This window comes from Dendrobates tinctorius, unplaced genomic scaffold (genome assembly GCF_039654945.1).
Source record: "Dendrobates tinctorius isolate UK_male_01 unplaced genomic scaffold, ASM3965494v1 ptg000113l, whole genome shotgun sequence".
NCBI lineage: Eukaryota > Metazoa > Chordata > Amphibia > Anura > Dendrobatidae > Dendrobates > Dendrobates tinctorius.
The window spans coordinates 15,455,219-15,470,620 of NW_027361781.1; the positions used below are offsets into that span (position 1 = coordinate 15,455,219).

Consider the following 15,402-nt stretch of genomic DNA (forward strand, 5'->3'; position numbering starts at 1 on the left):
GACCCCAGTCAGAGGCCTCTCCCATAGACAAATTGCACTGAAGAAGGGCAAACACCCCGAAACACGCCTGCAGATGGAGGGTCTGGTTTGGCTTCTTATCCCAAGTCATGCGACAAAGCTCGTTAAAAGGGTCAATATTTACTTTTACTATTGATACATCCAATAGGTGGCAGTAGAGTTCAAGTTCACTTCCACTTTAACCCCTTACTGCCATGTGACGTACTATCCCGTCCATGTGCCCTGGGACTTAATCCCCAGGGACGGGATAGTACGTCACAGCGATCAGCGGCGCCCACAGCTTTTAGAATGGTGTCACTTTTGGGTATTTTCTATCATATAGATCCCTCAAAGCGGCTTCTAATGTGATGTGGTCCGTGAAAATAAAATGGTGTTGCAAAAATGAGAAATCGCTGGTCAACTTTTAACCCTTATAACAAAAAAAAAATTTTGGTTCCAAAATTGTGCTGATGTAAAGTAAACATATGGGAAATGTTACTTATTAAGTTTTTTGTGTGCCGTATCTCTGTGATTTAAGGGCATAAAAATTCAAAGTTGGAAAATTGCAAAATTTTCGCCAAATTTCTGTTTTTTTCACAAATAAACGCAAGTTATATGAATGAAATTTTACCACTAACATGAAGTACAATATGTCACGAGAAAACAATGTCAGAATCACCGGGATCCATGGAAGCGTTCCAGAGTTATTACCTCATAAAGGGACAGTGGTCAGAATTGTAAAAATTGACCCGGGCATGAACGTGCAAACCACCCTTGGGGGTTAAGGGGTTAAAGAGGCTATTTGCACATTTACAGTTTTAGGTTGAAAGCAGCCACAAATATGTAAATTACCAGGATAATAATCATTTACATTTAAAATTAAGATAAAGGATAGAATCAGACAGGAATACAGTCCAACACCAGATTTATTGCCTCTCAGTCACAACATCAATCATGCCAGATCACATGTTAATGTTTATAAATCAATCTCATACAAGTAAAGTCAACACATAATTAAAACCACTGATATCAGACAATGTAAGAAATATGCAAAAAAAAAAAAAAAAAAAAAAAAAGAGTAAAAATCAATAAAAAAACCCCTGTTTGTTAAATTGTTAATAGGACAGAGAGCACTGGAAGCTTTGGAGGTTGCACAAAGAAATATTCAGTGGTTATATTAGTGGTGCAATTTAACTTAAAAAAAAAAAAAAAAAAAAAGCTTCAAATTCCCAGACAATACCGGCAGCCACCACTAGGGGGAGCATCTAAAGGACAGATTTAATAAGGATCTCATTGATGATTGTACACAATGAGCTCCCCCTAGTGGTGACTACAGAAATTGAGAATGTTCTCTGAACTCAATAGCTAGGCAAAAATGAGCAGGGGACAGAGAGCTTTAGGAAGAGCGAGGCTCAGCCCTCAAAGATAGGCAATATGGAATTATTCTGCAAAGATCTAGACCTAAAAATAAAATTCTGCTCATTGTCGGAGACAAAAAAAAAAAAAAAAAGTTTCTTGGATTAAACAGATATCAAATTTTCGTGGAAGGGGGTTGTGTGGGAATAATGTTGTGTGCTTAAGTCCCTCATCACACATCAGACTTTTACAGACCGCGTTTGCCCATACCGGCCGAAGGTCTCCTGACCCCATCATCACAGCCTCATAAGCTCATATGAAACGGTTTAGTTCAGGTCTGGCCGTACTTATACCGCGACAACATGTGAAAGTGGCTTATAGAATGATGAAATGTAAAAATGGCTATGTGCGTTCCCAATTTAAAAAAAAAAAAATAATAAATAAATGCACTTTTCCTAAAAGTTCCAATCTTCCAATATCAGCGTTGGTCAGAGGTAGCTCCACATCTAGCTGGGGTTTGACACAGAGGAGCATTTCCAGTGTCGTTAGGTCATCAGTGCTGTGCGTGTTAAGGTGGTTGGTTCATGTCAATAGCTCAGCCACTCCTCTACTCTGTCTATGCTCTTGTATTACAGAAGTGGGATGGCGGACTGGCTCATTTCAACAGCTCAGCCACTCCCTACTCTGTCTATGCACTTGTATTAGAGAAGGGGGATGGCTGCTTAGCTCATTTCAATAGGCGTGCCACTCCCCTACTCTGTCTATACACTTGTATTAGTGAAGTGGGATGGAGTACTGGCTCATTTCAATAGGCGTGCCACTCCCCTCCTCTGTCTATGCACTTGTATTAGTGAAGGGGGATGGCAGACTGGCTCATTTCAATAGGCGTGCCACTCCTCTACTCTGTCTATGCACTTGTATTAGTGAAGTGGGATGGCGGACTGGCTCACTTCAATAGGCGAGCCACTCCTCTACTCGGTCTATGCACTCGTTTTAGAGAAGAGGGATGGCGGACTGGCTCATTTCAATAGGCGAGCCACTCCCCTCCTCTGTCTATGCACTTGTATTACAGAAGAGGGATGGCGGACTGGCTCATTTCAATAGGCGAACCACTCCCCTCCTCTGTCTATGCACTTGTTTTAGAGAAGTGGGATGGCGGACTGGCTCATTTCAATAGGCGAGCCACTCCCCTCCTCTGTTTAAGCATTTGCTGAAGGGGGCTGGCTTAGCTATTGAAATAACCTAGTTGGACAGTCACCTCCAAACATAGCATTAGTCACATTGTGGAGCTGCTAACACCCAGGACACCAAAATATCTGTGCGGATATTTGACTTACATGGTGCACTTTCAGCAAGAATAGAAAACATGGCGGCCTAGTAGTGAAAACAGCACCACACCTTGTGCGCTTTATGGCAGCTCAGACACAACCCACGGACAGGGGGAAGCAGCCATGTTTTTCTAATCATTAACCATTTGTTTAAAAGAGAATGTAAGTAGCAAAACAGTTCACTTCAGGCCATCCCCGGAGGGATGGGGAAGGGATGTTACATCCACGACGCAGACTGTACTGTACACGACGTCTGTCTGAATGAGGCCATAAGAGGACGATGATTATCCGGAGATGAGAGACTGCTTTAATGGTTTTCTGTCCCGTCCGCGCTGTTGGATGGTAATTCACATGGAAGCTCGGTAATTGTGTGCGACATGTATGAACCCCCCCTTACATTTGCCGGATTTAATTACAGTTTGGGTACGGATTTGTAGAATCTGTTATTGTTTGGTGGACGAAAGCTTCACATTGTGGAAATAAATGCAGCCGCTGTGTAATTAGACAGGAGGGGGAGAGCAAGAATTGTGAAAATTACAGCTTTCGGGGGTGGAATGGAAAAAAAAAATAAAATCACTGGTTCCTGAAAAAAGGCAAAATCACTGTTATACATGAGGCTGAAGGGAAGAGCGAGTGTCATTGGCCCCTTTAAGTCTCAATGCCCAGAAACAAAAAGGTCAGAACACAGAATTGGTTTGGCCGGACACCTTGTTCCCATGAGATAAGCAACCGCCAGTAGGGTCTGGCAGCTGCTTATCCTCTCTCCCCATTGAAACATTTTTGGCAGAGTGAAGCTAAATAAGTTACATCACTTTCTGATTACAGCCTGCATTTCACTGGAGAGCTGCATTTATAATCCTTCAGGCTTCAGAGCCGAGATCTCCAAGCTGCTTTACTATCTACATTCTGGAAAGTGTTGTACAGATCCTGCACAGTGATCCAATGCACAGAAGTATCAATTATTGAACAAAACATGGGGGCAAAGATCACAAACCGTATGGTGTGGCAGCACGGATACAAGGTACATGAACAATGGCTGCTCAGGTGTTTTCAACATCTGCACATAAAATAAACTGCTTGTAAAAGTTCAGCTATGCTGATGGCAAGTAGGCAGATTCCAATATTAAACAGAATAGTGAGTGCAGCTCTGGAGTATAATACGAGATATACCTCCAGATAAGCACAGGAGCAGTAATGTAATGTATGTACACAGTGACTGCACCAGCAGAATAGTGAGTGCAGCTCTGGGGTATAATACAGGATGTAACTCAGGATCAGTAATGTAACGTATGTGCATAGTGACTTAACCAGCAGAATAGTGATTGCAGCTCTTCAGTACAACACAAGATGTAAAGGTAAAAGCCAGATGAATGGTAAAACCTGTAAAAATAAAATATCTAAAAAAAAAAAGTGAACCCATTAATGACAGTTTCTACATGAGCTTTTCATGTGTATGCATACTTTAATTCCATGTACCTCTGCTGGGTCTGTGCAAATCGCTCAGGATATTGATCTTGGATTAATGGGCTTGATGATCCAGCTTGTAGAAAGCTCATCTGTGGCTCACATTAAAATGCAGCTTAGCAGCAAATTACTGCCGTAAATATCAACGTGTTCACACGCAAAATTCTACTCAATAAATTATTTAAAAAGAACAAAAAGAAAAAAAAAAGTTGCACAAGGCTCCATACCAGTTCATCATTATGAGAGGCTTTTGGGAGTTTTAAGGCACCGCTAGGATTGTGGCTCCTCATACCAACCCTCCTGAAATCGATCAAAAATACATTTGTAATTTCCATGTTGGTCTGCAGGATGCCCGTGGCCTCCAGAAAAGTCTATAAAGCATAGCGGGGTGCAATGTGACTGCAGCCATCAGTCTGATTAGTGGTCTATGCCCTGCTGCCCATCAGCAGATGAAGAAGATCTCTTCCAGCATCGCTCTTTCTTCTGGATCCACACTAGGGGGCTCACGCCGTCTGGCTGGTGGCTTGGAGCCGCCATTAGGGGTCGGGCTGAGGATTCCCAAGTCATGTGGCTCCCGATGCTTAGGATGTCGTCTCTCTGCAGAAATTGGGCTGATTGCTTCCAACATGTCGATGAGAGACGTCTCGTACCTGGAGGTAATGGAGGAAAAAAAAAACAAAAAAAAAAACACATGAATGCAGGACATCCCACCACATCAGATAAGACCATGAGAATGGACACTTCTGATGTAGCAAAGCTGAAGTGGTCGTGTGCTGGTATAAACAGTGCACACAGTACAGGTGGTCCCACAAGTGCCAGATTAATGGAAAAGCCAAATTTACCAGCACGTACAATGCACCCCGAGGAGGACCTCTCCTGCCTTGTGCCAACCTTCCAGCAGTGACCCAACTTTATACATTAAATTATGTAATTTTAGGAACACTGTAAGAAGTAAAAATCCAAATGCAGCACATTCAGGATTGCCGCCCTACAAATATTAGCTGTCTAACCAATAGCGCTTGGTTAAAACGGAAGAGCACATTAGAGTCCTTCCCCACCATGTTTCGCTGTTACTGCGGCTCCATCAGGGGATGGGGCAAAATGTTACTCCAGCTGTCCGGGAAAGCTGGGAGCTGTGGTCTGCAGATTGATGATCCCTGCCCTAAAACGTATGCAAACTCTATACAAGATAATTACAAGGGCAAAATGAACATTTCAAATAATCTAATATGTAAATGATGATGAAAAGATTCCTAGAATTCAACCTAGACTCTTCTAGAAATATCCGCTACTTTTCTTTCTGGCCTGATGACACTTCATTTTGCGGCTCGCGAACTTTACAGGATAGGAAAAATAATAAAAGCAGGTGACCCGAGAAGCGACCACCACTATGTGATGTGGGGTAGCAATAACTTCTTATGGCCCCCAAGTCTTGGCACTGGCAGAGGCAATAACCTGGCAGCTCAATGCGCAGAATGAATGAGCTGTGAAGGGAGGGGGGTGTTATTTAATGAAAGAGCAGTGAATGGCGCCGTGCTAAGAAATAGGGACAGGCCCTTCAGCCCGTATATTAGATCCCACAGATCAATACCGTCATTTTACAATGATAAGGAGGGCAGCACAAGCACATTAAGGGGCGGCATTCACTGCAATCTCTTCACATTGTGCAAAGTGGCTGAAGCAGAATTGCAGAGCGCTCCCATTGTCACTGAATAATATGATGGCCTCACTTCATACAGGGATTCGGGAGGACGAGGAGGCCTTGTCAGCTCCAAGCCGAGAGGAAAATTAAAAACAAAACACAATGCTCGGATAAAAAGGCAGGATCCTGGAATATAGCTGAAAAAGGATGTAGGCACTGATTTACCAGACTCCAGTCACATCCAGAGCTGCACTCAGGTTATGTACCAAACAATGAAGGGAGAATGTGTCTGCAGGTTTTGCTATACAATCCGAGACCAGCATGATGTAGGGGCAGAGCGCACGATTCCAGGGATGTGTCACTTGCATGGCAACTTGCTGTAGGTTCAACACAATAAATATTTTATCAGCAGGAGATTAACACTCAAGGACTAGGTGTCTCGTGCCTCCTAGTCCACTGCTTTGTGCAACCCCGCAAGAAGCACAGTACACACCGAAAGCTGCAAATCAGTGGTGTGGGTGGGGTTACACCCAGCTCAGCATTCAGAGCACTGTTACATCTACAGCAGAGAAAACGTGGGTTGTATCGAAACTGCACCTAAGCAGCCCTGTAAGTGACGCTGGAATCAGGGTATCTGCCCCTACACCACTCTGCTGTCAGGTTACATGGCAAACATCACCACAAATAATAATAATTTTTATTTCTATAGCACTTTACATTTCAGAGGGGATTTGTACAGACAATAGACATTACAGCATAACAATAATCACATACAGTAGATTATAACGAATACCAAGAGGAATGAGGGCCCTGCTCGCAAGCTTACAATCTATGAGGAAAAAAAGGGAGACACGAAAGGTGGGTGGTAACAGTTGCCCTGATTGTATGAACCAGCCATAATGTTAAGTGTGTAACAGTACAGACACAGAGGGCTAATAGATGCATAAAGCATGTGGGAACATGATGCGCGGAACCTGGTTATGGTAAAACTTTTGACTGTGCCACAGAGGGAAAGATTAGGTTCATGTGTTGAGGCGATAGGCCAGTCTGAATAAATGCGTTTTCAGGGCATGCTTAAAATTGTGGGGATTGGGGACTAATCGTATTGACCTGGGAAGTGCATTCCAAAGAATTGGTGCAGCACGTGCAGCAGCAAGTCTTGGAGACAGGAGTGGGAGGTTCTGATTGAGGATGCTAACCTCAGGTCATCAGCAGAACAGAGGGTGCGGGTAGGGTGGTATACTGAAACAAGGGAGGAGATGTAGGGTGGTGCTGAGCCATGGAGAGCTTTGTGGGTGAGGGTAATAAGTTTGTAGTAGATTCTGGAGTGGATGGGTAGCCAGTGTAAGGACTGGCACAAGGTAGAGGCGTCGGTGTAACGATTGGCGAGGAATATAATCCTGGCTGCAGCATTCAAGACAGATTGGAGAGGGGCGAGTTTGGTAAGAGGGAGACCGATTAGAAGAGAGTTACAATAGTCGAGACGAGAATGAATAAGAGAAACAGTAAGAGTTTTTGCGGAGTCAAAAGTACGAAAAGGTTGAATTCTAGAAATATTTTTGAGGTGCAGATGACAAGAGCGAGCCAGTGATCGAATGTGGGGGGCAAAGGAAAGCTCGGAGTCAAGTATGACCCCAAGACAGCGGGCATGTTGCTGGGGAGTAATAGTGGAACCACACACGGAAATGGCAATGTCGGGTATAGGTACATTAGTAGAGGGAGGAAACACAAGGAGTTCAGTCTTTGACAGGTTCAGTTTCAGGTATAGTGAGGACATGATATTAGACACAGCGTTTAGACAATCGCCGGTGTTTTCTAGAAAGGCTGGTGTGATGTCAGGAGAAGAAGCGTATAATTGGGTGTCATCAGCATAGAGATGGCACTGGAAACCAAATCTACTGATTGTTTGACCAATAGGGGCAGTGTACAAGGACAAGAGGAGGGGGCCTAGGACTGATCCTTGAGGAACCCCAACAGTAAGGGGAAGATGAGAGGAGGAGGAACCGGCAAAAGATACAGTAAAGGAGCAGTCAGAGAGATAGGAGGAGAACCAGGAGAGAACGGTGTCCTTGAGGCCAATGGAACAGAGCATAGTGAGGAGGAGCTGATGATCCACAGTGTCGAATGCTGCAGAGAGATCCAAGAGAATTAGCATGGAGTAATGACCGTTAGATTTAGCTGTTAGTAGATCATTAGAGACTTTAGTGAGGGCAGTTTCAGTAGAATGTAAAGAGCAGAAACCGGATAGGAGAGGGTCGAGAAGAGAGTTATCTGAGAGATAGCGGATAAGACGGGAGTGGACCAGGCGCTCCAGGAGTTTAGAGATGAAGGGAAGATTAGAGACAGGTCTATAGTTAGCGGCCCAGTTTTGGTCGAGGGATGGTTTTTTAAGTAGTGGATGTATGATGGCATGCTTAAATGAGGAGGGAAAGATACCAGAAGAGAGAGAGAGGATAACTATTTTAGTTAGGCGAGTGGTGACAGCAGGGTAAAGGGACTGGAGGAGATGTGAAGGCCAATGCTTGCTGCAGGTCTGGTGACTTATGGTTCAATCACATGTCATACATCATACACATGACCGCTGCTGCCAATCACGTGCTTTACATCATTCATGTGACAGCTGCAGCCAATCACTTGTGGTGGCGGTACTGTTTACATGTGCAGCACATGACCTTTACTGTCAGGTAGAACAACATCGCTGCAAGACGATGTTACATATGCCTGGGATTCAATACGTAAAGGTGCTGTACAAAATTACCGCTTCCTTCTAGAAACAGCATCACATCTGTTAAGAGATTGCGTTTCGGATTGTAGTACGGCGCTATGTAAGTGAATGGGACTGAGCGGCCGTAACACACAACCTGTTGTGGTGCCATGCTTTACAATCTGGTACAACCCCTTTAAGTTCACAGAAGTGATGTAGCCAGGCCCCGAGACAGAAGCACTGTGCGCTTCTTTGGAGGTCATAAACCTAACACCCCATCACGGTGATGTCCGGCAGCTGTGGGGAGTTATCTGTACGCCCCCCTAGAAACCTCTGAGGAGCGCTCATTTGAAATTTAAAGGGGTCATTCAGAATATGTATGTGAATAGTGATGAACTTCAATACAGGGCACCGTTTATAGACAAGAACAGGACATTTTTCTACATTTTTGGAAATCATTTAAAAAAAAAACCAATAAAAAACTACATTAAAAATTCCACAGGTACTACTCAGTTAAAATCGTTAGATAAGCGTGTCGGGAGGGGTATAGCACCCTGTAGCCAGGGTTATGGTACCAGAAGGACATGACGCAGCCGTCCCCCTTCCCGGACTGTCAACTCCTGCTAATAAGATGCCATAAACATCGGAGAAGTCGTTCACAGACTCTCCTTAATTTGAGAGCCCCGAGCGCTGTCTGCGCGGAGTGACTGAGAGTTGGCCGCTCGTGCACCTGTCTGGGGAGTCATTCCTTATTTTTTTTTGTAAATGGCTGATAACGTGTCCTTTATTATGCACCCAGCTCTGCTCCATGGCATTTCCACAAAGCACACACAGCTATCTAACCTCACATGCGGGTTAAGCAATGTGACAGATGGCTACGCTTTATGAGTGAGCGGCCAATTAGAGGCCAAGACTGGAGCCGGGGTAAACAATGCCGGCTGCCTGGCAGGTACCGAGCGCCGCAGTGTCAGGGGTTACGCCGCGCAGCTCTGCAATTTACGGTCGGCTCTGAGGCTGGTCCGTCGCTGACATGGGTCACATGTACGGATAAGATCACAGCCAGAAAAAAAAAAAAAAAGGGACGCACGACATCCCATAAGGAGATAGCAGCCTGGTTAACAGGCGATTTAACCCTTTAAAGAAACTACCATAGGGGCCTTTCCCGCTGCTATATATTACATTTGTGGGGACATTATTTTCGAGGTTACATAAAAAAAATAAAAATAAAAAAGGACAGTCTCTAAATGACTGGACAAAACTGTAACAACCGCTGCCGGCCTCAGTTCTTCGAGAGATCACTTTTCTCTTAGCGATCCGTCTCCCCCTGCACAGGCATTGCAAAGGTTTGTCTCATCAGAAGGGGCGGCGGATGTGCTGCGAGATCGACGGACCGGTTCCATTATTGTCATTTAGCACTCGCTGAGCAAGATCTACCGTGGCTAATGCAATAAACACAGGCACTGACTGCGCCTGGACAGGGGAGACCGGTCACTAAGACAAGAATGAACACTCAAGGACCGGAGGGTGAGGGACAAGGGCGAGCGCCGCAGGGCTCATAGGCCCGAGCGCCGCAGGGCTCATAGGCCCGAGCGCCGCAGGGCTCCTAGTCAGAGCAGTGCAGAGCTCAGAGCGCACGCCCCACTGCACTTGTGATTAATAATTAAGGATGGCTGTATGGATTTCTCTAAAATGTCTCAAGGAAATAATACAAGCAAGGTACGAATGTAATAAGCAGGAAAGGGACTTTACAATCACTCCTAGGGGTCTACCATCCTGACAGGTCCTCTTTAATGAATTATGCACATCTTACTCCAAGGCTACCTGTGGCAACAGGAAATGCTGGGAGTTTAGTTTTGTAATAGGTGGAGAGCCACACTTTCACAACCACTGCTATAGATATTACACAATCAGTAAAGAAAGAACGCTGCAGTCAATAGGAAACATTGTAAGTTTTGAATGCTGTAATCAATAAAGAAAACTTTTTTTTAGGAAGACATCTGGTGCCTTGGATACTTATGTTTTTGAGCCAACAGGAAACGAGCAGGCTGTACAGCAGAGCAAAGGCTGTGCAGCAGAGTGATGGTTGCAATTGTTCGGCCTCTTAATTCTGGTCTGCGGCATTGAAGAACTTGGCGCTCAGCTACAGTCACATCTTCGGTGCCATGGACTCTGAATGGTGAAGCAGAACAAAATCGGCAATCTCCCAGTATTCAACTCTCCTGGCTCATGTGCCCTGCCAGCAGGCCCTGTACTATCGGTAACGATGCAGCGCTGCATTAGCGGTAAGTAGACATGGACATGTTAATGCTGGTTATTGCAGAAAAACTCACTGTACTATCAGCAAACAAAGATCCACAATATGGACAAAAGTATTCAGATGTATGCCTTAATCTGGTTTCTCATTTAGTCCCTCGGCCCCTCGTCACGAGGGTTTGTCCGCTCTAAATTAAGTCTGCAGTGACTCAGTGTGACTGCAGACCTTTGAATACCCGCTGGGCACGCAGTGTGAGGATTCACCAGTTTCTTAGCCGGAAATGGCGGTGATGTTTGCGATATGCATTCTCCAGGGCAGAAGCTGTCTAGTGGGTGTGGCCTCGCTCCATACACTGTATACTCCCACATGTATTGAGCGAGACTGCACCCACTAGACAGCCCCACCTACACCCGCACTCCATACACATGTAATAAGTTAGGCCACGCCCACTGCACAGCCCCACCTACACCCTTACTCCATATACGTGTATTGAGTGAGGCCACGCCCACTGCATAGCCCCATCCACTGGACAGTCCCACCTACACTCTGCCTCCATACACGTGTGTAATGAGTTAGGCATGCCCACTGCACAGCCCAACCCACTGGACAGTCCCACCTACACCCTCATTCCATACACGTGTAATAAGTTAGGCCACTCCCACTGCACAGTCCCACCTACACACTCCATACATGTATAGTTAGGCCACGCCCACTGCACAGCCCAACCAATGGTCAATCCCACCTACACCCTCACTCCATACACGTGTAATGAGTTGGGCCATACCCACTGGACAGCCCCACCCACACCCTTACTCCATACACGTGTAATGAGTGAGGCGCCCCATCCACATGTAATGAGTGAGACCTCGCCCACTGGACAGCCCCACCCACACCCTTACTCCATACACGTGTAGAGTGAGGCCTCGCCCACTGGACAGAACCACCTACACCCTTACTCCATACACGTGTAATGAGTTGGGCCATGCCCACTGGACAGCCCCACCCACGCCCTTACTCCATACACGTGTAATGAGTGAGGCTTCGCCCACTGGACAGTCCCACCTACACCCTTACTCCATACACGTGTATTGAGTGAGGCCTCACCCACTGGACAGCCCCATCCACACCCTTACTCCATATACGTGTATTGAGTGAGGCCACGCCCACTGCATAGCCCCATCCACTGGACAGTCCCACCTACACTCTCCCTCCATACACATGTGTAATGAATTAGGCCACGCCCACTGCACAGCTCAACCCACTGAACAGTCCCACCTACACCCTCACTCCATACATGTGTAGAGTTAGGCCATGCCCACTGCACAGCCCAACCAATGGTCAATTCCACCTACACCCTCACTCCATACACGTGTAATGAGTGAGGCCTTGCTCACTGGACAGTCCCACCTACACCCTTAGTCCATACAAGTGTAATGAGTGAGGCCTCGCCCACTGGACAGCCCCATCCACACCCTTACTCCATACACGTGTAATGAGTGAGGCCTCACCCACTGGACAGCCCCACCCACTGGACAGTCCCACCTACACCCTTACTCCATACACGTGTAATGAGTTAGGCCATGCCCACTGGACAGCCCCACCTACACTCTTACTCCATACACGTGTAATGAGTGAGTCCTCGCCCACTGGACAGCCCCATCCACACCCTTACTCCATACACGTGTAATGAGTGAGGCCTCACCCACTGGACAGCCCCATCCACACCCTTACTCCATACACGTGTAATGAGTGAGGCCTCGCCCACTGGACAGCCCCACCCACACCCTTACTCCATACACGTGTAATGAGTGAGGCCTCACCCACTGGACAGCCCCATCCACACCCTTACTCCATACACGTGTAATGAGTGAGGCCTCGCCCACTGGACAGCCCCACCCACACCCTTACTCCATACACGTGTAATGAATGATGCCTCGCCCACTGGACAGCCCCACGTACACCCTTACTTCATACACTTGTATGGAGCAAGACCTCGCCCACTGGACGGCATCCGCCCGGGAGAATGCATATAGCATACATCACAGCCATTCCCGGCTCAGAGACGATGAACCCTCGCAGCTCACAGTGCGCGCGCTGGGGCGGGGGGATTCACAAGTCTGCCGTCACACAGAGTGACTGCCGACTTATTTTAGAGCGGACAACCCCTTTAATGCTCATGCTTACAAGATATTTTGGACAACAGTTTTGAGAAGACCCTTTACTGTTCCCCATGACTGCACGCAGTGCACAAGGTCCATACAGACATGGTGGCGGGAGTTTGGTGCAAGAACATGACCGGCCGCACAGAGACCCGACCTCAGCCCCATCCTACACCTGATGAACTGGAGGGGAGGCTGTGAGCCCAGCCTCTCCCCAACATCAGTGTCTGACCTTCTGGATGGAGGGTCAAAAATCCCCACAGACTCCTCCACAATCTTGTAGGCAGTCTTTCCAGAAGAGCAGGAGCCGTTCTATTGGCAGAGGGGCCAACTCCATATTAATGTGTATGAATGTAGAAAGAGGCCGGGAAAGCTCTTGTGAATGTAACTTGTCGCTGTCCCAACACTTTTGCCCATATGCAGCTCTGCTAAATGCTTGTGTTTTTTTTTTTAAATATCTGGCATTTCCAGCGTCTGCGGCATCATGAACAGCATCATGAACGTGTCAGCGGTGTGTGAGGAGACAGACAAGAGTTAATTATTTTACCAAAGCGATTATGATCTGTGCTATAAGCAGCTAATTTAAAGCTCTTTGCTCCATCTTGCTGCCACCTCTTACTAATTGTGACTTGAATCGTAAATTACAAGGAGGCTGTAAAAATATCTTCAAAGCCGGCGAACAAAGAGCGGGAGCGCAACGGCGAAGAATGCGAGCAGCCGATAAAGATTAAAGCGGCGGCAGAACAATAAATTGGATGCACTCGCTGCCTTGGTACACAGATGTTGTATGACAGGAAAGGCACTTACACATGTAACGTGGAAAGCAACATTTCCAGGCTAAGAGTTCCTAATCACACATGAAAGACATTTTCATTTTCCATTAATGAAGACATTGCATTCGTTACCGAGCGGCGTCCTGTAATCAGCCCTCACAATAGTCAGAACTGCCCATAACAAGGGGCCCTCAATAAACAGGTCCCCTCTACAGGACGGAAACTTCTGAGTCTTACTGAAATATTTGTCACTACTTTACCAAAATTCCAGCAAAGACCTTACAAAAGCCAGAACTGGAGGCCGAGAACAAAATGCAAAGGCACCGGGAAGACAGGAACCTAAAGTATCTACACTACAAACTGGTCATAGAGCGCGATAAAGAGACGGTATAAGAATGTTAGTCTGGGATATGTGCCTCCATGTGGGGTTGAGTTTAGAGCACAAGACCTTCTGATGCCCTCACACTAGGAGTGAACTTGAAGTCACTGCCATACCTCCTCCTCTCGAATAACCACCGGCGGTTCGGTCATCGAATTCTCCATATCACAGGAAATAAAAGAAAAAAAGCTCCGTTTCTTGACTTCATTAGGTGTGCAGTAAGCAGTATTTGGGGATGGACTATTCCCTTCATCAGGTAAAAGAATACCAACACATCCCCAAAACACATGGTTTACTGCACACCTTTGACCACTAATAGTAGGCAGGAACATAGTAACACTAGCCTGTTTCTTGGCTTCAAGAGGGCCGCACCGGCCAGTATCCTTCACTTTTCATCTCCGGTTATGGTGAAGACGGAAACTTAAGGCATTAGATGGACGCTGATGGGTTTCCGTGAATATGAACCAGAACTAGATTTGTATGGGTTTTCACCAGCATTGGGCCAGAGGAAACCATCTAGTGGTCCATGCTCAATCTACAGAGGTCATTTTCTGTTTCATTGTAGTTATTACAGTACATGTAGTTCACCTCACAGTATCAGCCGGCAGAGAACCATTGTCTCCGGAGCAAGGAACATATTAGACTACACTATTCCACACAAAGGTGTACAGTAAGATATACCACACAGGATGTCTATATAGTTGGGATACACTGCAGTCTATCAGAAGAATGATTAGGACATCCTCCAAATCACGTCAAATGTGGGATGATTCACAAATAACCTAACATGTATAGCTTTGTGTTAAGGGATTGTTACCAAAGTCAACTCCAAATTTGATCGTATTCTGCTGGACTTTTAGGACCCTCTTGTTTTAGGGGCTCTTTAAGCAGAATGGACCCTGTCGGATTCAACAGTTCTCTGACGTGCCAGTCCAAAACGTGGTTTCATTCTCTAAAGTCCTATAATAATCCTGAAGTGCTCTGAAAAAATTCAACATAGATCGTGAGGAGAAAGGCAAGATCCTGTGGTGTGAATACAGGTCTTGTCCTGCAGAGGAGGCTTTCCTTAGGCCTCTACAGACCTCACACATTTTCATGTACTCACCTCCCAGCTCTTACGTTGAGCCAACATCTGGAATCACATATTCAGTCACTGCCAACTCATCTCCATCTTAGAAGTCTTCTCTGAACAGCACAACTACTTGTATCAAACCCAAACGGCAGGCAGCATGAATCTAGGCCTGGATGCACAAATGCAGCCAGATATATCCATCTTTCTCCAGCATTTTTAGAGAAAATATACTTAGAAGATCTGGACGGGGAGGAGACTAGTTCACCACCTGTCA

At 46.1% G+C, this 15,402-nt stretch overlaps 1 protein-coding gene across 1 annotated transcript in view; it reads right to left on the bottom strand.

Moving 5' to 3' along the window:
- Positions 1–905: 905 nt before the first annotated feature.
- The window catches only part of KIAA1328 (KIAA1328 ortholog), a 210,136-nt gene continuing 195,639 nt past the window's right edge, over positions 906–15,402 (bottom strand). The window contains exon 11 of the mRNA XM_073589787.1: positions 906–4,795. Within this exon, the coding sequence (XP_073445888.1) occupies positions 4,588–4,795 (208 nt within the window). The 3' untranslated portion in view covers positions 906–4,587. The remainder of the gene's footprint in view (positions 4,796–15,402) is intronic.